Source organism: Pongo abelii, chromosome X (assembly GCF_028885655.2).
Source record: "Pongo abelii isolate AG06213 chromosome X, NHGRI_mPonAbe1-v2.0_pri, whole genome shotgun sequence".
NCBI lineage: Eukaryota > Metazoa > Chordata > Mammalia > Primates > Hominidae > Pongo > Pongo abelii.
In genome coordinates this window covers 160,800,953-160,827,311 of record NC_072008.2, presented here as the reverse complement: position 1 = coordinate 160,827,311, position 26,359 = coordinate 160,800,953, and the positions used below count along the sequence as shown (strand labels likewise).

At 48.2% G+C, this 26,359-nt stretch overlaps 1 protein-coding gene across 1 annotated transcript in view; it reads right to left on the bottom strand.

Annotated features, from left to right (window-relative positions):
- The window catches only part of TKTL1 (transketolase like 1), a 34,448-nt gene that overhangs the window by 4,501 nt on the left and 3,588 nt on the right, over positions 1-26,359 (bottom strand). Inside the window, exons 2-10 of the mRNA XM_003779764.4 lie at positions 20,349-20,466; positions 16,330-16,427; positions 14,741-14,932; positions 14,530-14,657; positions 13,004-13,197; positions 10,428-10,592; positions 4,854-5,010; positions 2,436-2,566; positions 378-461 (exon numbers count right to left, since the gene is read on the bottom strand). Coding sequence (XP_003779812.3) covers positions 378-461; positions 2,436-2,566; positions 4,854-5,010; positions 10,428-10,592; positions 13,004-13,197; positions 14,530-14,657; positions 14,741-14,932; positions 16,330-16,427; positions 20,349-20,466 — 1,267 coding nt within the window. The remainder of the gene's footprint in view (positions 1-377; positions 462-2,435; positions 2,567-4,853; positions 5,011-10,427; positions 10,593-13,003; positions 13,198-14,529; positions 14,658-14,740; positions 14,933-16,329; positions 16,428-20,348; positions 20,467-26,359) is intronic.

Genomic DNA, 26,359 nt, shown 5'->3' with positions numbered 1-26,359 from the left:
GTTGCCTGGGCTGTTCTGGAATTCCTGGCCTCAAGCAATCTTCCCGCCTTGGCCTCCCAAAGTGCTGGCTTCTGTTTTGTTTAGCTTGCGGCCAAGATAAATTATAGCCACGACTGCTCAAGTGGCTTCATGTTACTATCTTTGAGCTCAACAACAACAAAAGACTCCATTTGGAAAGCAGAAAAGTTCAGGCTAAGTTGAAATTCATAAAATATTCCTTCCCAAGGAAAAGCAGGTAAAGGTCACAATTGTTTTTTAAAAAAATGAGAGCAAAGAAAGGATGATGTCTCAACTCTGAAGATACCTGGCGATAGATTTAGAAGTGTTCTTTTTACAGGAGATGATACTGAATAACGCAGGAGCGCTTAAGCCCTTACCTTGGCCTGTCCGATCTCAAAGCGTTCCTGTGGGGTGTAAATAACCATAGTTTCTGGTCGGGTGGTCCGAATGAAGCACATCCCCTAGGGCATAAATGGAGCCATGGTTTAGAAAAGCAAACAATGAATTTCCAACAACAGACGTTGAAAGAAGTGAGGGAGGGGTGTGAACAGGACAGCTCTTTCTTTAAAAGCACAGGCTTTGGAGCAAGGGGTGAGCATCTACAACCAGTGGACGAGAGGTCCCAGCAGGACCTTGGGGCTGCCCTGAAGGACAAGCTCCCCGTGCCATCACACCAATCCCCTTGGAAGATTCCCCAATATTCACTGACTTGTTCTGTGCAGACAGAACATTAACTCACAGCAGGGGCACTGACTCACACTGACTCGAAAGCCCGAATAGAATGTTAAAACATTAACTTTTGCCACAATAACTTGTAATGCTTCATCCTTAGAAAGACCATAAACACCTATCTGAATACAAGATGACTGGCCCCTTTCCCAATAAAATGTAAATACATTTTTATGACCAATTTGAGCACATAAACATTTACCAGTATAAATGAACACTTGTATGTCTAAAGTATTTGTTAATTTACATACATATTAATAGATGCATTATAAACGAATATAGCAAGAAACGTCGCTACTGTTCATTCATACGCTATGACCCATCTTTATTCAGTGTCTTCACCGAGGCATACCTCAGCTGCAGTGAAATGCACACATCCTAAGTTCAGCCCTTCCTGAATGCTGCATCCACCGTGGAGCCCTCATCCAAGCCCAGCAGTGCTTCCGCCAGCAGAGTTCCCTTGTGCCTCCTTCCAGTCAGTCTCCCCCGACTACGAAGCAACTTCTACTCTAATTTCTATCACCTAATCTTGTTTTGTGCCTCTCTTGACCTTTCTAGAAATGAAATCCTATAACGTGTGAAATCACAAGACAATCTCCAAGATAAACTAATTTTAAAAGTACACAATTGGCCGGGTGCGGTGGCTCATGCCTGTAATCCCAGCACTTTGGGAGGCCAAGGTGGGTGGATCACTTGAGACCAGGAGTTTTTGAGACTAGCCTGGCCAACATGGCGAAACCCCGTCTCTCCCCCAAAATACAAAAATTAGCCGGCCGTGGTGCAGTGCACCTCTAGTCGCAGCTACTCAGGAGGCTGAGGCAGGAGAATCTGGGAGGCGGAGGCTGCAGCGAGCCGAGATCTTGCCACTGCACTCCAGCCTGGGCCACAGAGTGAGACTCTGTCTCCAAAAAAAAAAAAAAAAAAAAAGTACCTAATAATATGTAAAGTGGGAGCCCACTTATAAAAAAAAAATCAAAGAAACGCCCATGAGTGCTTGGAAAGGGAACATACAGTCCCCATCCCGACTGTGCCAGGGGTTACCTGTGTGGGGCATGGGCGAGGTCCAGGGTGGCAAGGGGAACCTGCTGAACGTTAGCGGGAAAGGCTGGAAAGATCAAGACCACACTACCTTGTCTCCCGTGCAGCTAGGTTCTGAACAGGAATTTGATTCTGTCCATCTGATGCCCTTGCATGAGGTCCCACACACTCTTGGCGCCCTAAGCTGTTCCAAAGGCAAGCCAGGGCCAGGGAACCCGGGTTCGTCTGTAGTGGCAACCTACCACCTGCTCTCCAGCTTCCTGGATGTCAGGACACAGCAGAAGCTTCTTCGCCTCTGGCTGCAGCCACTGGGGGCTAACACTATAGTCTGGGACTCTGCCTGGAGATTGCTCCTGCAGCTTCTTAAGCACCCTTTGTTAAACACCTTCTCCTGTTTACAACACCCAGAATGGTCCCTATTTCTTCTGCTGAACCCTGACTGAGACAGGCTGTCAGGTTTTGTTCAGCATCCTGTACTGTTTGACTCTTTTACAAGGCAAATGTGTTTGTGTGCATCATCACCTGTTTTTTTTTTGTGAAGAATTCTATCACTAAATTTTCTATAATGAATATCACTTTTATGTTGAGAAAAAAAAGTCCAATCATCAGTATGAAACTAGTAGAGTCCAGAAGCATTTTGTCTGAAACTAGTGTCCCCTTAAAAATACCTTGGCATTGGCCGCCAGAGCAACAGCATTCTCCGTGGAGACGGCATCAGTTGGGTAGAAGATCGTGCACTTGGGAATGGTTCGGAACATGGCTATATCCTCCAGGGCCATCTGGGAAGCACCATCTTCACCTGAGAGAACCAGAGCCCGATGAAAACAGGAGCATAACCCCATTAGGAACCTGCCCTCCAACTGCTTCTAGCTCTGAAGAAGCAATTATTCCTATTGCCACGGGGTGTCCCGAGCTCTAGCAGAGCCCCATAAATGGTACTGCTGCATCCTCGTAACTCATTTACATTGTGTTCTTGCACGCCTGTCTCCCTTGAGATCACACTGTGACATCTCAGGTTAGTCAACTGAAAAGTCCCAACTGACTTTTCAGATGGATCACTCCAAGTTACTGTCCACGATGGCTGAGCATTGGTGGCCTGAGTTTGGCCTGCTAAGTCTCTGAACCCGTTCTCTTTAGGAAGGTCCTCAAGCTTTGCTCTCCCTTTTCTGCTCTATCTTTTCTATATCCAGAGACCGGGTTTTGCATACCAAAGTGGTCTTTTTCATTTCTCCAGGCCTTCCAAGGAGTTAACACACCTTTAAGGCATGCTGAGGGTGCTACAGGGTACTTTAGGGCGTATCCGGGAACGTAGTTTCTAGCCAGAAATGTGAAAGAGAAATCTTAACATGCACTGGGCAGCTTAGCTCTTCTCAGCTAGGAAGGGGACTGTCACCATGCACACTGCCTTGCCTAGGACCACTGTCTAACCTCAACAGCCCAGCTCTTTTTTTAAAAAAATTAACTATTATTATTTTGAGACAGAGTCTCACTCTGTTGCCCAGGCTTGAGTGCACTAGGTCATCTCGGCTCACTGCAGCCTCCACCTCCCAGGTTCAAGCGATTCTCCTGCCTCAGCCTCCCAAGTAGCTGGGATTACAGTCATGTGCCAACATGCCTGGCTAAGTTTTGTATTTTTAGTAGAGATCGGGTTTCACCATATTGGTCAGGCTGGTCTCCAACTCCTGACCCTGTACAGGTGATCCACCTGCCTCGGCCTCCCAAAGTGCTGGGATTACAGGTGTAAGCCACCACCCTGGCTTTTTTTTTTTTTTTTGACAAAGTCTCTGTCGCCAGGCTGGAATGCAGTGGTGTGATCTCGGCTCACTGCAGCCTCCGCCTCCTGGGTTCAAGCAATTCTCCTGTCTCAGCGTCCTGAGTAGCTGGAATACAGGTGCGTGCCACCACACCTGGCTAATTTTTCTATTTTCAGTAGAGATGGGGTTTCACCAAGTGCTGGGATTACAGGCATGAGCCTCTGCGCCCAGCCTTCCAGTTCTTCTTTGGATGGAACCTAGAGCCACTTTCTCCACGTGACTATTTCAAAACTGACACTGAGCACAGCCACAGGTGAGCTCAAGGACCCTTTCCTAGGCCCCTCTGCCCCTGCAACACTGCCGCGCCTCCTCTCCCTGGCCACCACCTGTGCCTCCAGCTTCACCCAGACAGTCATGACTCCAGCTCCATGTAGAGCCATCTCGTCCAGCCTCATTCTCCCAGGGAGTCCCTGAGATGGCTCCCCAGTGTGCATCTCCGGCATTCTAGAAGCAAGTGTGTGCAGCTACATCTACTGAGCCCATCTGCCTGCCACAGGCACGCCAGCTGGCTCATCTTTCCCATGTCATTTCTGTCATTCACGAAAATGACTCCCTGACGTTTCCCAAGTGAGGAATCCTGGAGACTCGTGTGCTTTGCTCTTCACACCATTGCAGAGTACTCTATCTGTTAGCAGGCACACTCACCTCTTTCTTCACTCTCAGGTCCCTCCCACCCCCCTGCTTTTCTCCCCCACCACCTTGCACACCTTGTTTCAATCCCCTCTCTGGCTTCCCGTTTCCTGCGGTTTCCTTCTAGCCCACCTGCCAGGTGAATACTATTCTGAGAAGGTGTGTTTGTAAGAGTTCCTGCCTCGTGTCATGCTCCAGGGTTCTCGCTGCCCCGGGCAGGAAGGTGGGGATGGTGGTCCCAGCCCCCCTCCCACCTGAGCAGGCCGTGCAGCCAGCCAGAATGCTCCTCGTCCTCTGTGATGCTGTTCACCCTCAGTTAGACTGCAACCACAGCGAGGGCAGAAAAGGCTCCATGACTCTGCCAGTCCTGTCCATAACCTGCACACAGCTCAACACACAAGGGGCACTCAGGATAAGCAACTGTTTCTCACTGTTTGAAACAACAGTACCACTGAGAGATGCACTTCAAAAGTTGCCCTGAGAGTCTGACACTTTTAAAGTACAATATGGCTTTTTCAAGAAAAAGGCTTGAATAATCAAACTTCATGGAACCATAAGGGAATTCATGGTTTAACCAATCACACGCTAATCTTTCTTTGTAAGGAGGAAGGCTACCAAGATGATGGCATTTAGAACCCTTACCAACAGATACCCCACAGTGGGAACCAATAATGTTGATGTTGCTCTCAGAGAGGCCTCCTATCCGGATGTGATCAAATGCTCGAGTCAGAAAGGCAGCAAAGGTGCTAGCAAAAGCAATGGTCCGTCCACGGGAGGCACAGCCCAGTGCCACGCTCACCTGCAACACAGAGAACACGAATCAGAACATCCCTGGGCACTGCCCCCACCGCCCCTTCCCCCACAGTCCCCATGATAACCCCCATTCTGCACCTGGTGAACTGCTCTGAAGTTCTAGCATGCATCCTTCCCACACCCCTCTTTCTTCAAACTCTGGGCACCCGTCCGTCCCTCTTGCTCAGACGGTGCCCTCAACTCATAGCTCCTAGGGAGCGAGAGATGAGTCTCTCCTGCCTGCCCTCCTGGTGCCCGCAGCTTTCCAGGGTCCACGCCCCGACAGGACATCCTGAATCTGTCCTCTTCCTGCTTTCTCACAGGGGTCTCCAGCCATGCAGCTCCTCCTCCCCTCTTGTGCTACTTCCCTTTCTCTTGGATCATTCTATTTCCATTCAGGTGTGCGCCAGCACCTTTTATCTTCACACCCCCATCTCCGCCTTGTCCTGCTTTCACATCTGTGTTCTCCTTCGCAGCAAACTTCTCAAAACTTGCCTATAGTCATTGCCCCTGCCTTCTCATTTTCCACGCTCTTCCCAGCCTACTTCATCTAGGCCACCATCCCCACAAGGGACCTCGAAGCCACAAAACCAAGAGGTTGCCTGACCTTGGGTGGCCTGTGACTTGACTTGGCCCCTGATCTCAAGGCATTTCCTCCTCTCGGTTTCTGCAGTGTGGCAGTGGCCCGCTGCTGTCGCCTCATGGGCGCTGCTGGGGCAAGTCCTCAGGGCCCCATGCACCCTCGGGAAGTCGCATCTGGCCCGATGCTCCCCTGGTCTGCGTTCTGGTAATGGCCCCCACTTTACATTCCTTACCCCCCCCTTCCCCAGAAGTCCAGGCTCAAATACCCTAGAAGGCTTCAAACTAGAATACGAACCTAGCTGGGGCTACACACAGGCTTCCCAAAGGGGATGTGGCTGTAGGTGTTACACTCAAGATCCCAAACTTCAGATCAACTCTGTCTACATTCATCTGCCAAAAGGAGGGTCTGCGCTCCCCTCACAGTCTTTTTTTTTTTTAGACAGAGTCTTGCTCTGTTGCCCAGGCTGGGGTGCATTGGCACAATCTTGGCTCACTGCAACCTCCACCTCCCGGGTTCAAGCGATTCTCCTGCCTCTGCCTCCCGAGTAGCTGGGATTACAGGCACCCGCCACCATGTCTGGCTAATTTTTGTATTTTTAGTAGGGACGAGGTTTCACCATATTGGTCAGGCTGGTCTCGAACTCCTGACCTCAGGTGATCCACCCACCTCGGCCGGCCTCCCAAAGTTCTGGGATTACGGGCGTGAGCCACTGCCCCTGGGTCTCCCACTGTCTCTTTTAACAATCACCTTCTAGCAACCTGATCCCCAAAGGGCATGCTCTCAGCCACCTGACTCTTACAGGGGGATCATCCTGGAGTGCAGAACCTCCAGACCCAAGTAAAGAGGACAATTTGAAATAATTTGTGGACAGAAAGTGAAGAACTTAATTATTAATGAAACTGTCAACTCTGTAAATAACTTTTATAAACAACTTTACATGAAAGATCACTATGTGATTTTTTGGCTTACAACTGGGAAGGAATTCAAAGAATTGAGTGACATTCCTCTAACAAAACTTCCCTTCCCATCTACTTATCCATGTAAGATTTCATAGCACATCATTAAAGTGAAAAACAGGAATAGAATCTGTTCTCAATGCTATCACATTCAAATTACAAGTATATTCATCCACTAACATACCTGCTAATAATAATAAAAACTCTCTCAGTCCAAAAAAAAAAACCTAATGCTCAGAGGCCTATATTATAATTTTTTTAAAAAGCTACCAATTTATATGCATATTTTTGATGCAGAGAAAATGATAGGACAATCAATAAAAGGCTTTCATGCATAAAGATATATTGGGGAAATGAATGGAATGGAAATTGGAAATCAAGTAGAAAAAGGGATTTAATTTCTGACAAAGAAAAGTGGCTTGGCATGAATTTTTTTTTTAATTACAGACCAGGTCTCACTATGTTGTTCAGGCTGGTCTCGGACTCTTTTTTTTTTTTTTTTTTTTTTTTTTAAGACGAAGTCTCGCTCTGTCGCCCAAGCTGGAGTGGAGTGCTCGGCTCACTGCAAGCTCCGCCTCCCGGGTTCATGCCATTCTCCTGCCTCAGCCTCCCAAGTAGCTAGGACTATAGGCACCCGCCACCACGCCCGGCTAATTTTTTCTTTTTTTTTGTTTTTTTAGTACAGAAGGGCTTTCACCATGTTAGCCAGGATGGTCTCCATCTCCTGACCTTGTGATCCGTCCACCTCGGCCTCCCAAAGTGCTGGGATTACAGGCGTGAGCCACCGCGCCCGGCCTGGTCTTGAACTCTTGAACTCCAGCTATCCTCCAGCTTCAGCCTCCCAAAGTGCTGGGATTACAGGTGTGAGCCACTATGCCCAGCCAGTGTCATCATTAGTGGCATGATTTGAGTATTAAAGTATCAAAAATGTCAATATATGAACAACTACATCCTTTGCAACTATTTAAATTTATGATTAAAAATTTAGATGTGGCCAGGCATGGTGGCTCATGCTCATAGTCCCAGCTCCTTAAGAGGCCGAGGCCAGAGGACCCCTTGAGCCCAGGAGTTTGAGGCTGCAGTAAGCCATGATTGTGTCACTGCATTCCAGCCTGGGTGACAGAGCAAGACTCCATCTCTACAAAAAATAAAAATTAAAAAATGATGTTAGCTTAAAACTAGGCCAACGGATATGCACTTTAGAAAACTGCATTTAGTGGTGTGGAGCGGCCACATGTGAAAATGACTGACTGATCTACTGCCCAGCCATCTGATACCACTTGTCTCCCCTCTGTACATCTAACAGGTGCCCCAATCCCCCAGGCCCACACAGAGCTCCTGATGGTGCCCCAGTCCACTTCTCCCCCAGTCTTGTCAATCTCAAGAGGTGACACCACCTTCCCCCAGGTGCTGCCACCCACACTCAAGCGCCAGCCTTGGTTCCTGTCCTGACACCTGCCGTTGGCATCCTGCTGGCTCTCCTGCCAAAGCAATATGTGACAAGTCTGCTTCCCTCCGACTCCACAGGTACCGCCCTGGTCCAAGTCACCCTCTCCTTCTCTTCTTCCCTTTCCTACGTGAAGCCATTCTCCAGTCTTCAGAGTTTTGGAAAACGCAGGCTTGCTTTCCTGCTTAAAGCCCTCCAGTGGCTTCCCAGCAAACTGCAAGAGATCCAGAGATACTGAACAGGGCGCCTACGAGACCCCGTGTGACCTGGGCCCTGGAGACCTTTCTGCGTTCACCGTGCTTCTACCACTTGGCCTTTCCTCTGCTCTCCAAACATTCCAAGCCTGGGCCTGCCTACAGTTGGCCATGACCCCTGCTTGAAATGCTGTCTCCCACATCTGTACACGGCTGACCCCTCGTCACCTGAGACTCAGCTTAAGTATCACCTTTTCTGAGAGGTTGTCCCTGACTGCCCCTGGTCAAGCTCTACACTATAGCCACCTCTTCCAGCATGGCACTAAATACCACCTGCTCGCCTTTTCTTTACAACTTTTTTCCAACTGTGAGAACATCTCAGCAGGCACGGAGCAGACTACATGGCTGTGTGCTGAAGGAATCAGTGAGGTGGGGAGCAAACTTTTTGATAGGAGCATTAATCCAGAAAATTACGGATTGCATTGTTTTCCATTCAAAATGAAAATAGCTTAATGAGCCAAGCTCGGGGGCTCACACCTGTAATCCCAGCACTTTGGGAGGCCGAGGCAGGCAGATTACCTGAGGTCAGGAGTTGGAGACCAGCCTGACCAACATGGTGAAATCCCGTCTCTACTAAAAATACAAAAATTAGCCAGGCATGGTGGCGCCATGTCTGTAATCCCAGCTACTTGCGAGGCTGAGGCAAGGGAATCGCTTGAACCTGGGAGGCAGAGGTTGCAGTGAGCTGAGATCGTGCTACTGCACTCCAGCCTCGGTGAGAGAGAGAGGGACTCCATCTCAAAAAAAAACAAAAAACAAAAAACCAAAAACCAAAAAACAACAAAAAACTTAAATGGCCCAGCAGAGCATGGGGAGCTGTGGGGACACCCATCTCAACAGGGGTGCTGTTTGGCTTCAGTCAACTGGCGTCAGGAGGGAATGCCACCCTATGGTAGTAGTTCTTCCCATTTTTCAAAAGAATCCAGAAATGTGTATTCTATATAAGACCTCCTGATTCTTTTTCTTTTTTGAGATGGGGTCTCGCTGTTTCACAGGCTGGAATGCAGTGGTACACTGCAGCATTAAAGTCCTGGGATCAAGCATCCTCCTGCCTTAGAGTCCCGAGTAGCTGGGACTGCAGGCTTGTGCCACCACACCTATAATCTGATTTTTAAATGCTGACAACTAATTTTTAAAAAATTTAAAATACTGGCTGGTCGCGGTGGCTCATGTCTGTAATCCCAGCACTTTGGGAGGCCGAGGCGGGCAGATCACGAGGTCAGGAGATCGAGACCATCCTGGCTAACACGGTGAAACCCCATCTCTACTAAAAAATACAAAAAATTAGCCGGGCGTGGTGGTGGGCGCCTGTAGTCCCAGCTACTTGGGAGGCTGAGGCAGGAGAATGGCGTGAACCCAGGAGGCGGAGCTTGCAGTGAGCCGAGCACTCTACTCCAGCCTGGGCGACAGAGCGAGACTTTGTCTTAAAAAGAATTTTTTTAAAATACTACTTGTTCCAAATAAAGTCACTGGTGGTCACATGAGACCTGCTGCCCTGTGGTTTTCTGGCACAATGACAGGAGCTGGGCATCATCTTCTATGACGCCCAGAGCTTTAGAGTTCAAAGGGTTTACTGGCCATAACTCCTTCCTCTCGAGAGGGGTGTGCTTGTGTGCATGTGCTTGAGATACTCCCTGCATTAATATCACTCTGGGGAGAGACTGAGGCACAGATAAGCAGAATGGCTTTGCCTAAGGCACCAGCTCTAAGCATTGATATTCTCGTGATTGCAGTAAGTGCAACATTTGCATTTCTGTGATATATCCGGCCCCTCTACAGTAGAGAGAAGGAAACTCTGCATTCCCTATGACTCCTCAACCAACGTGCCTCTGGGTGGTTGCAGAATTGGGCAGAAGGAGCTACTAGGGAGCCTGGGATGCTTCAGGCTCAGAGCCCTGGGTTCAGATGGTTCTAGGCTCAGAGGACCCACTGTCTGTGGCCTTGGGCCTGCTGCCCTCAGCCAACTTGGAGACTCCAAGTGCCGAGTAGTCTATTACGGCCCTCCTAGCAGACCTAGAAGCCACCTCTCAGACTCCACCGGGCTACTTGCCTCCTGCTTCCCGGGAAATTTTTTTCCAGTCCTTTTGCTTTCATAAATGGAAAGAAAAACTAGCACAGGCTGGGCCTCCTGTGTCCAGTGCGCCATTGATTGTTAAGAAGCCCTCAGAGACACTACACACTCACCATGTTTTGCTCAGCCATAAAGCACTCGATGAAGCGCTCAGGGTACTCCTTGTTGAATATCTCAGAGAAGGTAGAGTGCTTGGTGTCACCATCCAGCACAACAACTCTGTTGTTCACGTAGCCCAGCTTAGCCAGAGCCAAGCCACATGCTTTCCGAGTAGCTATCTAGAAGACAGAATCAGGTGGTAGAGTTTCTTCAAATGCATTTAGAAGGAACGACTACAGAAGGAAGGTACCATATTGTAGAATGACAAATTATCATCTATCTTGAAGAAAGTAAATTCGTGACCCACCAAAAATTTCCTTTAATGTCATAAACATGGATTGCTAGCCAATCTTAAATCCATACTAATTGGCTGATGTGGCACCCAAGTTTTTCTCAAATTGTGCTCTTTTTAGTTAACATCCCCCCTCCCCCAACTCCCACTTCCTAAGCAGGTAAACTAAACACTCCACAGCTCAAGACTGAAATTTCTGACATTAAGGGTTCTCGTTATATTTTTCAAATTACTTGGCCAGGTGTGCTGGTTCACATCTGTAATTCCAGCATTTTGGGAGGCTGAGGCAGGCGGACCACCTGAGGTCAGGAGTTCGAGACCAGCCTGGCTAACAAGGTGAAACCCCGTCTCTACTAAAAATACAAAAATTAGCGGGGCATGATGGCGGGAGCCTGTAATCCTAGCTACTTGGGAGGCTGAGGCAGGAGAACCGCTTGAATCCGGGGGGGGCAGAGGTTGCAGTGAGCCGAGATTGCGCCACTGCACTCCAGCCTGGGTGACTGAGCGAGACTCCATCTCAAAAAAAAAAAAAATGTTGAATTTTATGAATTGCTTTTGTTTAGTGTGTATGATGATGATCACACTTACCCCCTTCCTTTGACCTAACACTAGAACAGTGAATTCTATTCCTACGTCTCCTGGCATGAGTCATCTGCATTACTAATTTGAGCTCACTGATTCATTTAATTTTTTTAATGTACTAATGAAGTTGAGATGGGCTAATGTTCTATTTAGAATTTTTATATTGGTATTCATAAAGAAAGTTGCTCTACAGTTTTCTTTAGGCTAGCTTTTCACATTTTCGCTTCATAAGTAAATCGGGATGACATTTTCATCTTCCTCCGTATTTGGAAAAATTTGAAACAGTTTAGAAATTACTCTTTTCATAAAGGTTAAAAATGAGTCACTCTTATATAACCTGGTGAGCCTGGTGCTTTGGGGGTACAGCACTTGGATAATTTTCTCCATTTTTTTCTAGGGCTATTGATCCATTTAAGCTTTTTATACCTCTTTTAGTCAATTTTGATATTTTATGTGTTCCTAAAAATGGTCCCCTCCCTTTTTACACATTTTCATACCAATTATACAACTATGGAGTTATATAGTTTTCTCAAACTTTTTTTTTTTTTTTTGGAGACAGAGTCTCGCTCTGTTGCCCAGGCTGGAGTGCAGTGGCCCAATCATAGCTCACTATCCCCCCTCAAACTCCTGGACTCAGGTGATTCTCCTGCCTCAGCCTCCAGAGTAGCTGGAACCACATTATGGCACCATGCCTGGATAATTTTTAAATTATATGTAGAGATGGGGTCTCACTACTTTGCCCAGGCTAGTGTTGAACTCCTGGGCTCAAGTGGTCTTCCTGTCTTGGCCTCCTGATAGTGCTGGGATTACACGGGTGAGCTACTCTGCCTGGCCCACCCTTTGTTGATACACCTTCTTCTTTCTTCTGGTTTTTGTCTTCTGATTTCTCAAGTATTCAAAATTCATTTATTTTTAACCCTCATTACCAGGCTAAACATAAGCAACACTCAAAATTTCTCCAAACGAAGAAGGGTCAGAAAGTGTGTCCTTCCCTCCCTAGGCTCGCCACCTTACTTCCTCTAGGCCATAAAGAACTTGCCTATGTCAGGTCTGCTATGATATACCAGAAGTCAGGATATAAATGTGCTAAAAACCAAAAGGAGTTGACACTCAGAGTTTTGTGCATAATTTGATTCCTTTTTGAGGTTGCTGATGAATTGGCCTGCTCCTCTGTGTAATTCAGAGAGTAAGTTCAAAAGATCAGCCCGCCTGGGGCCAGTCTTCTTAGCGGAGACACAGAATTGTGGCAGTTTCGTGCACAAACCAAAGTTAGGAAGCTATAAAAATAAAAAGGCAGACCACACCAGGAGCTAATAAATATCAATTGACCAATCAGAAAATTCAGACACACACGTGAAAGCCAAAAATAAAAATCGGACCTAATAAGAGAGAAGGGGAGCCAGGAATGGTGAAAGATGAAGTACCTACTGGGTGCAATGGCCACTACTCCGATGCTGGGTGCGCTGAAAGCCCAGACCTCACCACTACACAGTATCTATCCACGTGACACGGCTGCACTTTGGACCCCTAAATATATTTTTTAAAAACGGCAAAACTCTCTTTACTGCCTACAAACTGTTAGTTACATGTCACTCTAATAATTGGTTCGTCCATGGAGACCAGAGTAAATGAAGAATCCTGTGTACATACGAACAACATTAGAGAACAAAGCAGTTGACGTACCTGATTTATTCAATTATCCACCTTTCTGCCTACCTTGTCACCAACTCTGTAATCAGGTGGAGAGGTCATCCTTACATCTGTGATGTTGACTTCAGGTGAGTCCTCAATGGGGAGCTGTGGGTCAAGATTCCTGCTGGTCTGTATCTGGCTCTCAATTAATTTGATAATGGCATCTGCTCTTTCTCTCGGCATTGGCTTTCCATGCCAACTTTCTGCATCCTCAATACCTGTAATGAAACAAACAAAAGACATCCATTCCATAAATATTTAGTGAGTGCCTATGAGGTCACCTGAAAAACAGACCCTGATGAAAAAGATGTCACCCTAGGACTCACAGGAGGAACACCTGGCACAGAGGGCCTGGGATGCTGCTGCAACCAGAGAGAACAGCTTGGACAAAGGCCCTGAGGCTTTTTGTTTTGAGACAGGGGTCTCACGCTATGACTCCTCCCCAAGCTGGAATGCAGTGGGTGATCATAACTCACCACAGCTTCCAACTCCTTGGGCTCGAGTGATCCTCCCGCCTCCGCCTCCTAAGTAGCTGGGGTTATAGGTGCAAGCCATTGCACCTAGCTATGCCCCTGAGGGCCACTGGTGAGTGGAAGGGAGAATGAGAACAAGGCTGGAGAGACAGGTAGGGCAGACCATGGAGGGTGGGTCTTGTGGGTATGAGAAGTTTGAGTTTTATCCAAAGCAAGTTTGGAAACCATTGAAGGGTTTGGAGTGGGGAAAGTGACTGATCAGATCCACTGTAGAAAGATCACTGTGGCAGCAGTGTAGAGACTGGTGTGGAGGGAGGCCAGCTGGAACTTTGGGAGAGATGATGGGTGTGGCAATAATCATGGTAGTAGAGATGGGGAGGAGTGAATGGGTCCAAGATGGGGACTGGGTGTATGTGTGGGCAGATGAGGGGGAGGCAGAGGCAAGGACAATACCCAGGGTCCTGCCAGGAGCACACTGGTAAAATAATTTACTGAACGGAGGGTACCAGAATAAAACTATATTTTCGGGAGGAGTCACAGAACAGTTTTATTCTAAAATGTCTATAGTGTTTTAAAAAAATCCAGGAGCCACACTCTTTGTGATGAGTTAAACTTGAGATAAACAATTTCAGCTGTCAGCCTTGAAATGTGATAGTTGGTGATTCCAAGCTCCCTTCTTCCCCAATTCCCAGGGTTCTTCCAGAAGAGTGTGGGCCTAGGCACATGTGTAGGTATGCACTCTTATTTCTGCACCTGCTCATACACACAGCACGCTTTCTGATTCTACTAACCGTAGAGATTGTTCCCTGTCAGTCCTCCGATGGGCTGTACTCCTAGCCACTCCCTCGTGCAGGCAGCACATCACTGTTCACCTGCTAGGGCTTTTGATATCTCCTATCCTAAGCAGACACTAGCTAGTGGAAGTAAGAGAGCAGGAGCCTCCAGCATATACTCCAGGCAGAATTGCTATTCACTAAATGAGTCATCTGCCTAAGCCCGTCTAAGCCTTTCCCGCCTCTGCTGCTGAGCGGACAGATGCTTTTAACAACCAGGAGCAGGAGGAAAGTGCTTGCTTACTTGGGGTGCCCCGGCCCTTGAAGGTCTTGGCCACCACAGCAGTGGGCTTGTGCTTCACCTGAGAAGCCTGCCAGAACACCTGGCACAGTGCCTCCACGTCCCGGCCATCCACCACATAAGTGTTCCACCTGCCAACAGAGGAGCAGGCTGGGTTACAAGAGATGAAGGAGGCAGGACAGAATCGAAATCAAGCACAAGAGAATACAGTTACCCGAAGGCTTCGCAGCGCCTCTGATAGATCTCTATGCAGTGCTCGGCAGGCAATGCACCACTGTGTCCCAGGCGGTTCACATCAAAGATTGCCACAAGATTGTCCAGACTGTGGTAGGAAGCAAAGGCCATTGCCTCCCAGACAGAGCCTTCTGAGGACTCGCCGTCACTCATGAGGCAGAACACCCGGTAGCTGGAGCAAGACAAGAGAGGTTTAGGACCCTGTGGGGGATCATCTGGGCCAACCAAGCAAATGCATTTCAGAAGGAGAAACGGAAGCAACTGGAGTAGCTGCTCCAGACCATTCGCTTCCCACAATTTCCCTCCCCACAATTTCCCTCATGAACTCTGCCCCAGCCCAGCAGCTAAGAAAGCCGAGCTTGAAAAGCCTGGGGCTCACAAACAGGCTTTCCCTCTGGCTAGTTTTCTCGTTCTAGCTGTAAAGCAACTTTTAGGTTCTTCTGCCACATTTCCCTATCAATAAGCAAACAGGGCCAGAGGAGAAAGGGAAGAAAGCAGTACCCTTAAGTTCCCCAAACATTTACACATTCATTTTTCTGGAAAGTTCCCTTTCAAAGCATTGCCACCTTCTAATTTTTTTTTTTTTTGAGACAGAGTTTCTGTCACCCAGGCTGGAGTGCAGTGGCTTGATCTTGGCTCACTGCAACCTCCACCTCCCGAGTTCAAGCGATTCTCCTGCCTACAGGCCCACGCCACCATGCCCAGCTAGTTTTTGTATTTTTTAGTAGAGAGGGGGTTTCGCCATGTTGGCCGGGCTGGTCTCGAACTCCTGACCTCAGGTGATCCGCCCACCTCGGCCTCCCAAAGTGCTGGGAGTACAGGTGTGAGCCACCGCCTCCCGCCGCCACCTGCTGGTTCTGTTCTTACAACTCATTTACAATAATCACAACAATCAAAACACCCCACCTTGGAAACATGTTCTGCTGTGAAGTAAATTCCTCCACAACCAACGATGTGAATGTTCGCATCAAGAAAACACATCTGGCCGGGCACAGGTGCTCACGCCTGTAATCCCAGCACTTTGGGAGGCCAAGGCAGGTGGATCACCTGAGTTTAGGAGTTTGAAACCAGACTGGCCAACATGGCGAAACCCCATCTCTACTAAAAATACAAAAATTAGCTGGGCATGGTGGCGCATGCCTGTAATCCCAGCTACTCAGGAGGCTGAGGCAGGAGAATCACTTGAAACCGGGAGGCAGAGGTTGCAGTGAGCCGAGATCGTGCCACTGCACTCCAGCCTGGCCACAGAGTGAGACTCAGTCTCAAAAACAAACCACACATCCCAGACCCCACTAAAGTGCTGGAAGTTTTAAAAAAGCTATCAACCCTAGGATAAGAACCGAAAGGCAACAGCAGCTGAAACCTTTCAACAGACCTGTGGGAGAGGAAGTGGGGCAGCCGCCCAAGGCGGGTAGAAGGCACCGGGAAGGCCTTCCAGAGGGGTCACCACGGGATGTGATGGGGACTGGCCCTTCAGGGCTCTCCACCTCACGGAGATAGGTGGCTGCCCCCCGAGACTCTAGGAAGGGGAGGCCGGGCAGTTAAATGGCTTCTGGGGAAGAACCTCACCTGGCCCTGTCGAAGTACTTGCCAGTATATGCCATTCCACATGCAACTCCCAGTCCTTGTCCAAGCCATCCTGTTGCCACATCAACAAACGACAGTCTCTGTAAGAGAAGGGACCCAGTGAGCCCAGACGCAGCTGCAGGACATGGTATCAGGTGGACTCACGCACTGAGTGCAGGCTGCTCCTGTCAGCTGTGTAGCAGCGTCCCATCCAAACAGCCCCTCCCGCCCTGCTGGGTGAATTCCTCTTCACCACACCCATATGCACCCCAAGCTTCCAATCAACGTTACAAGTGGAAAATGGGTCAAGCCCGGGCTCAGCCTGGGCTGGAAACTCAGGTGACTAAGGTGACGAAGACATCCACTGTCCCTGCCCGGGGAGTCATAGGTAATCCATACAGTATGGCAAGGGTGGCTGGAGCTTTGGGAATAGAGATGGGGAGCCTAAGTACAAAGCAGAAAACGTAAAGTATGATTCTTGCCATTTTCCCATAGCCTTTCCCTGTCATGCACAGATCACATGTTCAATCCTATGGAAGATGCGGATTCTTAACACAGAAACCAGAAACAGAATACTCCGGTTCCCTGGTTTATAAAACTCAGGTCAACTGACATCTTACAAGTGGTCATCTAGAAGTGCCCATGCTAGAAATGAATCCCTTTCTACTAGCATTTACCTCACCCCCAACATCCTGTTTGCAGGCACAGGGTCATCACTATCCCAAGCAGAATTCTCTGGCCCTCTGTGGGCTGCACTGACTGGAGAGGCCCAGCTTGCAAGCATACTGAATGTACCTAACAGCTTCTGCAGCCACCGTTTCGACCTGGTCTTAAACATCCCTTGCCTCTGTCACTGCAGTGGCCTCCCAGCCTCCCCCACAGCCATTCTCAATCTAGCCACAAGGGGGAGCCTGTTAAAACTGAAGTTGACTGATCACATCTCTGTTAACTTTCTAAGGTCTTCCGACCTCCCACCAAGTAGAGCTCAACTTTTTGCACCTGTCTGCCCACCCCAGCCCCCATCACCTCCATTTCTCCCTCCCACTGCTCCGGCACCCTGGCCTCCTTGCTGCTCCTTGAACACAGTGGGCATACACCTGCCTCAGGGCCTTAGCACTCATGGCACCCACTACTGGAGTGCTTGTGCCTGGATGTGGGCACAGCTCACTCTCCTGCCTCTTCCAAATCCCTGCCCAAGCATCAGCACTGAGGTCTTTCTGGACCACTCTTTTTCAACCAGTGCCTCCTACCTCCTCCACTTTTACTTGATTCCAGGTGCTTGGCCCCACCTGACACTCCATCTATTGACTTAAAAGTTTGTTACCTGCCTGTCACCCTCCTCTGCTCAAACGTCAGTGCCATTCGAGCAGAGATGAGCGGGGTCATCACTACTGTAGATGAATGGATGGTATTTACGATTCTCAGATCTCCTGCTTCTTGCTTCCTACCCTCTGCTACTCCCTGGGTGCTCTTGACCTTCCCCGGAATTCTCTGCATGCTTTGTGCCCACCAGAGACTCCCTTTTGGTTCTGCATTTCCAGCCCAGCAGAACTGTCCCACTCAACTCAAGTCTCTCTTGACTATGCCTCTAGCCCCATCTCCCTCCCTATGGCACCCACCACACTCACGTAACAAGCTCTGGCTCCCAGTCGCCCTGCATGCCCTTGGAAGTCCTATAACATAATGGACCGAGCCTGGGCTCAGCAGTCAGACCAACTCTGCTTCCCTCTGGCTGCGAAGCGTGAGGCCAGTGGGCCCATCTCAAAGACTTTATGGGTGCAACGGAGACCAGAGCCCCCTTAGGTGACAGGAGGTCAAGGATAAAGTGAGAATAGATTGAGAAAATGGTGAGGCATCAGTATGATGCCTGTTATGGCAGAAGTGCTCCCACATGGGTGTTGTCTTTCTCAAGAACCCTTATGCTGTGGGGCAGACGATTCAGGGAGGTGAAAGGCTAGAATAAAGATCTGCTCTGCCTGGAGTATGGCTGTTTACCCCGTTCCCAGGCAAACCACAATGGACTACGCTTCATGTGTTTTCTCTTTTGTTCCAATTTCATCGGCCAGCTAAATCTGATGAACACACAAATTCTGGCAGCCGAACAGTGCCTGGTGTGCTGCTGCCCGATTGAAAGCCTCTTCATCCCCTAAGGCCAATGGCTCTGATAGCAGCTGTTATATGACAGCCTAGACTTTTTTTTTTTTTTTTTTGAGACAGGGTCTTGCTCTATCTCCCAGGCTCAAGTGATCCTCCCACCTTAGCCTCCTGAGTAGCTGCAGGCATGCACCACCACGCCCAGCTAATTTTCATATTTTTTGTAGAGACTGGGATCTTGCTATGTTGCCCAGGCCAGTCTCAAGAGATCCTCCTGCTGAAGTCCCCCAAAGCACTGGTGTGAGCCACTGTACCCGGCCTTTCCTTATTTTAAACCAGAAATCTAAACACCCATATTGCATTTATGTATCTATTTTTTTTCAATTTTCATTGTAAAGGGGGCTGGAAGCGGTGGCTTGTTGCCTGTAATCCCAGCACTTTGGGAGGCAGAAGTGGGTGCTTGGGCCCAGGAGTTTGAGGCCAGCCTGGGCAACATAGTGAGACCATGTCTCTACAAAAAATACAAAAATTAGCCGGTCGTGGTGGCGCATGCCTGTAATCCCATCTACTCAAGAGGCTGAAATGGGAAGATCGCTTGAGGCCAGGAGGTCAGGGGTGCATTGAGCTGACCGAGTCACTGCACTCAAGCCTGGGCAAGAGCGAGACTCTATCTCCCCAAAAAAGAACAAAAAAAAGACGTAAAAAATGTTCAAGTTTATAGACATGTTTAAAGACTAGCACAACGAATTCCTTCCTGTATACTGCTTACCTCCAATAACCAACTGAAAGCAATGGAAGGCATTTACTTCATCTCTCTCTCCACACATGCGTGAACACATGTAAATTCTATTTATTTTTTGCCAAACCATTTGACATTATGATTCAGACACCAAGACAAGGGTCACAATTACGACCTTTAGGCACTTCAGCTATGCCCAGTTTTTGTCTTTACTTCCCACTGTGCTAATCTGGCATTTCTATTTGGACACACTACCCAGCCAGATTTTTCTTTTTTTTTTTTCTTTTGAGATGGAGTCTCGTTTTATCACCCAGGCTGGAGTGCAGTGGCACGATCTCGGCTCACCGTAACCTCTGCCTCCCAGCTTCAAACAATTCTTGTGCCTCAGCCTCCTGAAAAGCTGGGATTAGAGGCATGTGCTACCATGACTAGCTAATTTTTTTTTTTTTTTTTTTTTTTTTTTAAGTAGAGGCAGAGTTTTGATATGCGGACCAGGCTGGTCTCGAACTCCTGGCCTCCAGTGATCAGCCCACCTCAGTCTCCCAAAGTGCTGGGAATATAGGCGTGAGCCACTGCACCCGGCCCCTAGCCAGGTTTTAATTTGCTTCAGAACACAGTGTACTTTGAGATGGCATCAAACCAGCGACACATTCTCAAATTGACCTTGTTTTTAAGATTCTTTTTCTTTCCTATCCGCCATGATACATCATGAAGTGGCTAGTATTTTGCCCAATCTCGTGAGAAGTGCCCCATCAGTTTCAGGTCAGATCTGCAGAAACATAGAAGAGGAAGCTGACTGACAGGAGTGGGATGTCCCTCCCAGTTACACTCAAGTTCCCCCAGACTCAGTTGAGTGGGATTCACTGAGACTGCCTGCCTCTGCTCAGGCAGCACAGAGGGTGGGAGGAGCATAACCCTGCCATGGGGGAAGCTTTCGTGGTAAGTGGGGCGAGGCAGGGTATGACCAAAAGAAAGGAAGGACAGTCAGCTCTCCCAAGCCACCCTTCCTACCATGCCATCACAGGGCTCCAAGTGGCCCTCACTAGAACACTAGAGCTTTAAGATGCAAAGAAAGAAGAACCAAAATAATAAACGAGGCCCATTTCAGGCCTTGTTCGCACATGGTGGCTGTTCAAACTGGGCTTAACCAGCAGGCGTCACAGCAGCCCTGGGCTCCCCACTGGCATACCTTTGCGAGGACAAATCGGTCATTGCCCGGATTCTCTGGATCTGACTGCTTGTACCTCATGATGTAGAAGAACAGCACAGACATGATCTCAGCAGAACTGCTACAAGATGTAGGATGGCTGAAAGACAGACATGACACAGGTCATTTCTCACAGCAACTGACTTCCTAGCACACGACCTTGGCACATGGTCTCCTCATAGAAGCAGTCATTTCTCCCAGCCCGGGAAGAATCCAACCAAGGGTAAGGAATGCAGGGCTCACAGGTTGGAAGGGTGCTTTAAAGCCCAGTAAGCTCACCACCCCTCCCCCTGCGCACAGCGAGGCCAGCTCCTAACAGCAGAGCACTGTGGACTCGGGGCAAGTTTCCTTCATGCCTCTGACATGAGCATTCTTTCACATGCTTAAATTCATCTGTGGCCTTTCCACATGCCGAGGAACTTTCAGGAGCATTGTGAATCAGAAATGCCATGAAGATCCCATTCTACCTTCCACAATGAATTTCTTTTAGAAAGTGAATGGTGACAGACTGAGAAATTTGTCATGGTAGAGTAACTGAGGCCCTTTCTGAACGCTGCCAAAGTAACTGCTGCTCTTAGAAAGCGGCCTGCATGTGAGTCCAGCCAGGCCCCAATTAATTAAAAAGGGGGAGGGGACAAGACAGCAGGAGACAAAACCAATTCCCTGGAGCTCTGCCCCAACTGTAAGTAAAAAAAGATGTTAGGCCCAGCTCATATTAAGGGACTGTCCCTCCCCTATTTTCTTAATGGGGACCCGTGAAGGGGTCACTCTGTCACCCAGGCTGGAATGCAGTGGCATGATCATAGCTCATTGCACCCTCGACCTCCTGGGCTCAAGTGATTCTCCCGCCTCGGCCTCCCAAGGTGCTGGGATTACAGGCATGAGCCACGCACCCAGCCCGATAAAAAAGCTTCAAAGGACACAAAAATAGGGCTTTTGCACATGCAATTGTCGAAGGTGACTGATGAATGGTTTTGGGGGGTGATGGCAGAGCCCATCAGGCTGCAGGGCTGGAGTGGACATTCTCCTGCAGGGCTGGTGTGCACATTCTCCAGGACCACTCGTTCACACTCACTGTCCTGGACATCTTCCCTGCATTGCTAGGACACCTTGTTCTTTATTCACTAAGCTCTTTCCTGGCTCAGTGAGAGAAAACTCAAGAGGCCCCGGCAGCAGAGGAGTAACAGGCTTCAGTGGAGAAGGGACCGGGAAGGAAGTAATTGGAAATCTCTTCTTCCTCCCAGAGTCTATCTCCTTTGCTCACTCCCCGCTGCTGAGGGTCGGTAGAAAGGGGGGTGACACACTCCCACCCCGTCCTTGTCCCACTGTGGTCTCCCCCAACGCATCAGTGCCTGCACCTTCCAGGCTCCGGAAAGACGATGTGCCCTTTCTACTTTGGAAAATCACAATTCTCAGAAGACCAACAGAAATGCATGTAGAAAATGATGGAAATTACTGGGTATCAGAGGACACGATGACCTGAACGAGCAAGAAGATGGTGGGGGGTGGGGGGCGGGGGGTAGGGTGGAAACCAGCTAGGACTCGGTAGTGACAAATGCATAACTATTTCCTTATTTTCAGTGCCTTTTGCTTCAAATGAGAGGTTTCTGCTCTCCCACGGTGAAGTGTGAGGCATAAATCCTGCTTCATTATGGGGGACTTCCAGGGGGGTGGCACGGAGCCCAGGAGTCCCCCTGGCATGATGAGGGGGAAGTTGGGAAAGAGAAGCAGAAAGAAAATGGAAGGGGGCCAAACGCAGGAGGTGTGAGGGGAAAGCCAACGAAGGCGAGGGGAGAGGGAATGATAAAAAGGAGGGAGAGGCCAGGCGTGGGGGCTCACACCTGTAATCCCGGCTCTTCTGGAGGCTGATGCAGGAGGATTGCTTGAGCCCAGGAGTTTGAGACCAGCATGGGCAACATGGTGAAACCTCGTCTTTACAAAAAAAAAAAATTAGCTGGGCAGGGTGGCATGCACCTGTAGTTCAAGCTACTTGGGAAGCTGAGGTGGGAGGGTTGCTTAAGCCCAGGAGTCAAGGCTGTAGTGAGCCATGATCACGCCACTGCACCTCTAGGCTGAGCAACAGAGTGAAACCCTGCCTCAAAATAAATAAGTAAATAAATAAATAAATAAATACAAAAAAATTTTAAAAATGGGGAATGAGAGGTAGGGTCTAATAAGTAGGAGGCAAGGTAGGAGGCTGGCCCAGGAAACGAGTTGGGGTGTTATTTTGTGCGCTGATGCAATGGGTTAACACATTAGTTTCCTAAGGCTGCCAGGATGAGTTGCCACAAACGTGATGGCTCGAAACAGAAATCCAAAATCCAGGTGGCAGCAGGGCCACGCTCTCCCCCTAGGTTCTAGGGGAGGATCCCCCTCACCCTTGCCTCTTCAGCTACTGCTGGCCCCAGGCGTTCTTTGTCTTGCAGCTGGGTCACTCCAGTCCCTGCCTCTCTGCCTTCACAGGACCTCTTCTCCTGCATTTCTCCACGGTGTCTGTGTGTCTCCAATCTCCCACTTCTTTCTCTTATAAGGACACTAGTCACTGGATTTAGGATCCACCCTAAGTCCAGAATGATCTTATCTCAAGATCCTTAACTTAATTTCATCTACAAAACCCTATTTCCAAATAAGATCACATTCACAGGTACGGGAGGCCATGGACTGAATGTGCCCCCCCCCCCCCGAATTCCTATGCTGAAATCCTAATGCCAGTGTGACAGTATTTGGAGGTGGGGCCTTTGGGAGGTGATTACACTGTGAGAGTGGAGCCCTCATGAATGGGATTAGCGCCTTTATGAGAAGAGGCTGGAGACCCACCATGTGAGGATATGGGGGGAAGGTAGTGCTCTTGAGCCCAGAAGCAGGTCCTCGCCAGAACTGACCATGCTAGCACCTTGATCTTGGATTTGCAGCCTCCAGACAGTGAGAGACGAATGTCTGCTGTTTAAGCCACCCAATCTTGGCATTTCTTATAACAGCCCTAAGTGATAACTCATTTGGGTGCCCCTATTCAACCCTTCTTTTGACTTAGATGACATTCTCTACAGGGAAAATTTCTTATGACTATTGGACAAAATGTAAAGTTCTCTTCTTGCTTTTTGCTTTGTTTTGCAAAAAAAAAAAAAAAGAAAAAAAAAAGAAAAATGAATGGGTCAACCAGAACATCTGGAAAGTCTGGAGTATCACTGAGAAAACACAGGGCGATTGAGAACCCGAAAGTGAATGGAAACCTACGATAGAAGTGAGATATGCTAGTCTGTTGTCACCTCATCGGACTGTGTGTGATGACACAAATGCCAATAGCCGGCAAACAGCGAGGAAACGAACATGATCCCGACAGTTTCAGGAGTGCCCACGCTGAATGATTTTTAAGTTGAATATCTGCCTAAAATAAATAATTGTCTCATTAAAAAAAAAAGAAAGAAAAAAGACAATGGGGACTTAGGCCGGGCACGGTGGCTCATGCCTGTAATCCCAGCATCTTGGGAAGCCGAGGCGGGCGGATCACCTGAGGTCCGGAGTTCGAGACCAGCCTGACCCAACATGGAGAAACCCCCGTCTCTATTAAAAAAAAAAAAAAAAAGAAAAAAGAAAGAAAATGGGGACTAAAACCTCTTGCTTTGCAAATGTCCTCTAAGTGGATGATTTAGATTTAAAAGCCACACAGATCCCTTGAGAAAATGCAGCCATCTGTTACTAATTTTGAAGGTGAAGGGAACAAAATGAACATGTACAAAAAATTCAGACATATATGGTTCTTAACTGCATCCACACTGTCCTTTTACTATCTAGCCCAGGCTCTGGAGCAAGATTTATTTTATTTATTTATTTTTTGAGACACAATCTCACTCTGTCGCCCAGGCTGGAGTACAGTGGCACTATCTCGGCTCACTGCAACCTCCGCCTTCCGGGTTCAAGCGATTCTCCTGCCTCGGCCTCCCAAGTATCTGGGATTACAGAGGTGTACCACCACGCCCGGCTAATTTTTGCATTTTTAGTAGAGACAGGGTTTCACCATGTTGGCCAAGCTGGTCTCAAACTCCTGACCTCAGGCGATCCACCCCACCTCAGCCTCCCGAAGTGCTGGGATTACAGGCATGAGCCACCGCGCCTGGCCAACAAAATTTAAAAAAACATATTGTACTAAGTATTTTCTCTAACCACAATGGGATGAGGTTAGAAATCAATAATAGATGAAAACTGGAAAATTCACAAATTTGTGAAAATTAAGCAACACACTCCTACATAACCAAAGAGCAATGGCGAAATAAAGGGCATCCAAATTGGAGAAAAGGAAGTCAAACTAGTGCTGTAACACTGATGATACGATCATACAGCTAGAAAACCCTAGGCCAGGCGCGGTTGGCTCACGTCTGTAATTCCAGCACTTTGGGAGACCGAGATGGGTGGATCACCTGAGGTTAGGAGTTCAAGACCAGCCTGGCCATGGTCTGGTGAAACCTTGTCTCTACCAAAAATACAAAAATTAGCTGGGTGCGGTGGCACACACCTGTAGTCCCAGCTACTCGGGTAAGGCAGGAGAATCGCTTGAACCTGGAAGGTGGAGGTTGCAGCGAGCCGAGATCATGCCACTGCACTCCAGCCTGGGTAACAGAAACTCCATCAAAAACAAACAAACAAACACAAACAAAATCCTAAAGACTCATCCAAAAGACTCTTAGATCTGATGAATAAATTCAGTAGTCTCAGGTTACAAAATAAATGCACACAAATCAGTAGCACTACACCAACGACGACCAAGCTTGAGAATCAAATCAAGAACTCGATCCCTTTTACAACAGCTGTAAACAACAAAAACAACAACAAATAAAACCCACCCTAGGAATATACTTAACCAAGGAGATGAAGGATAGCTACAAGAAAAACTACAAAACACTACTGAAAGACATCACAGATGACACAAAAATCTCTCATGCTCGTGGATAAGAAGAATCAATACTGTGAAAACGGCCATACTGCCCAAAGCAATCTACAGATTCAATGCAATTCCCATCAAAATACACCATCGGGCTGGGCCCAGTGGCTCACGCCTGTAATCCCAGCACTTTGGGAGGCCGAGGCGGGCGGATCACGAGGTCAAGAGACCGAGATCAGCCTGGCCAACATGGTGAAACCCCGTCTCTACTAAAAATACAAAAATTAGCTGGGAGTGGTGGCGTGTGCCTGTAGTCCCAGCTACTCGGGAGGCTAAGGCAGGAGAATCGCTTGAACCCGGACAGCAGAGGTTGCAGTGAGCAAAGATTGCGCCACTGCACTCCAGCCTGGGCGACAGAGCAAGACTCCATCTCAAGACAAAAAACAAACAAACAAACAAAAACACTAAAAGTAGTAGATCTACCACCTATCTACCATTCAATGCAGAAATTCCACTACTGGCTATCTACCTAAAGGAAAAAAGTCATTATATGAAAAAGGTATATGCACACACGTTTGCAGGCAGCACAATTCACAATTGCAAACATAAGGAACCAACCTAAGTGTCCATCAACCAATGAGTGCATAAAGAATGTGGTGTATATACAACATGGAATACTGCTCAGCCATAAAAAACAACGTATTTTGCAGCAACTTCGTTGGAGCTGGAGATCATTATTTTAAGCGAAGTAACTCAGGAATAGAAAACCAAATACTGTATGTTTTCACTTGTAAGTGGAGCTAAGTTTTGGAGTGATATAATGGACTTTGGGGAGGAGAGTGAAGGGGGAGAGTATAGGAAGGAGGTGAGGGATAAAAGACTACATACTGGGGACAATGTACACTGCTTGGGTGATGGGTACATTGAAATCTCAGAATTCACCAATATAGAATTTAATCACATAAGCAAAAACAACTTATACCCCTAAAACTACTAAAATTAAAAAAAGAAAATGAGAGGCTGAGTGCGGTGGCTCATGCCTGTAATCCCAGCACTTTGGGAGGCCGAGGTGGGCGGATCACCTGAGGTCGGGAGTTTGAGACCAGCCTGACCAACA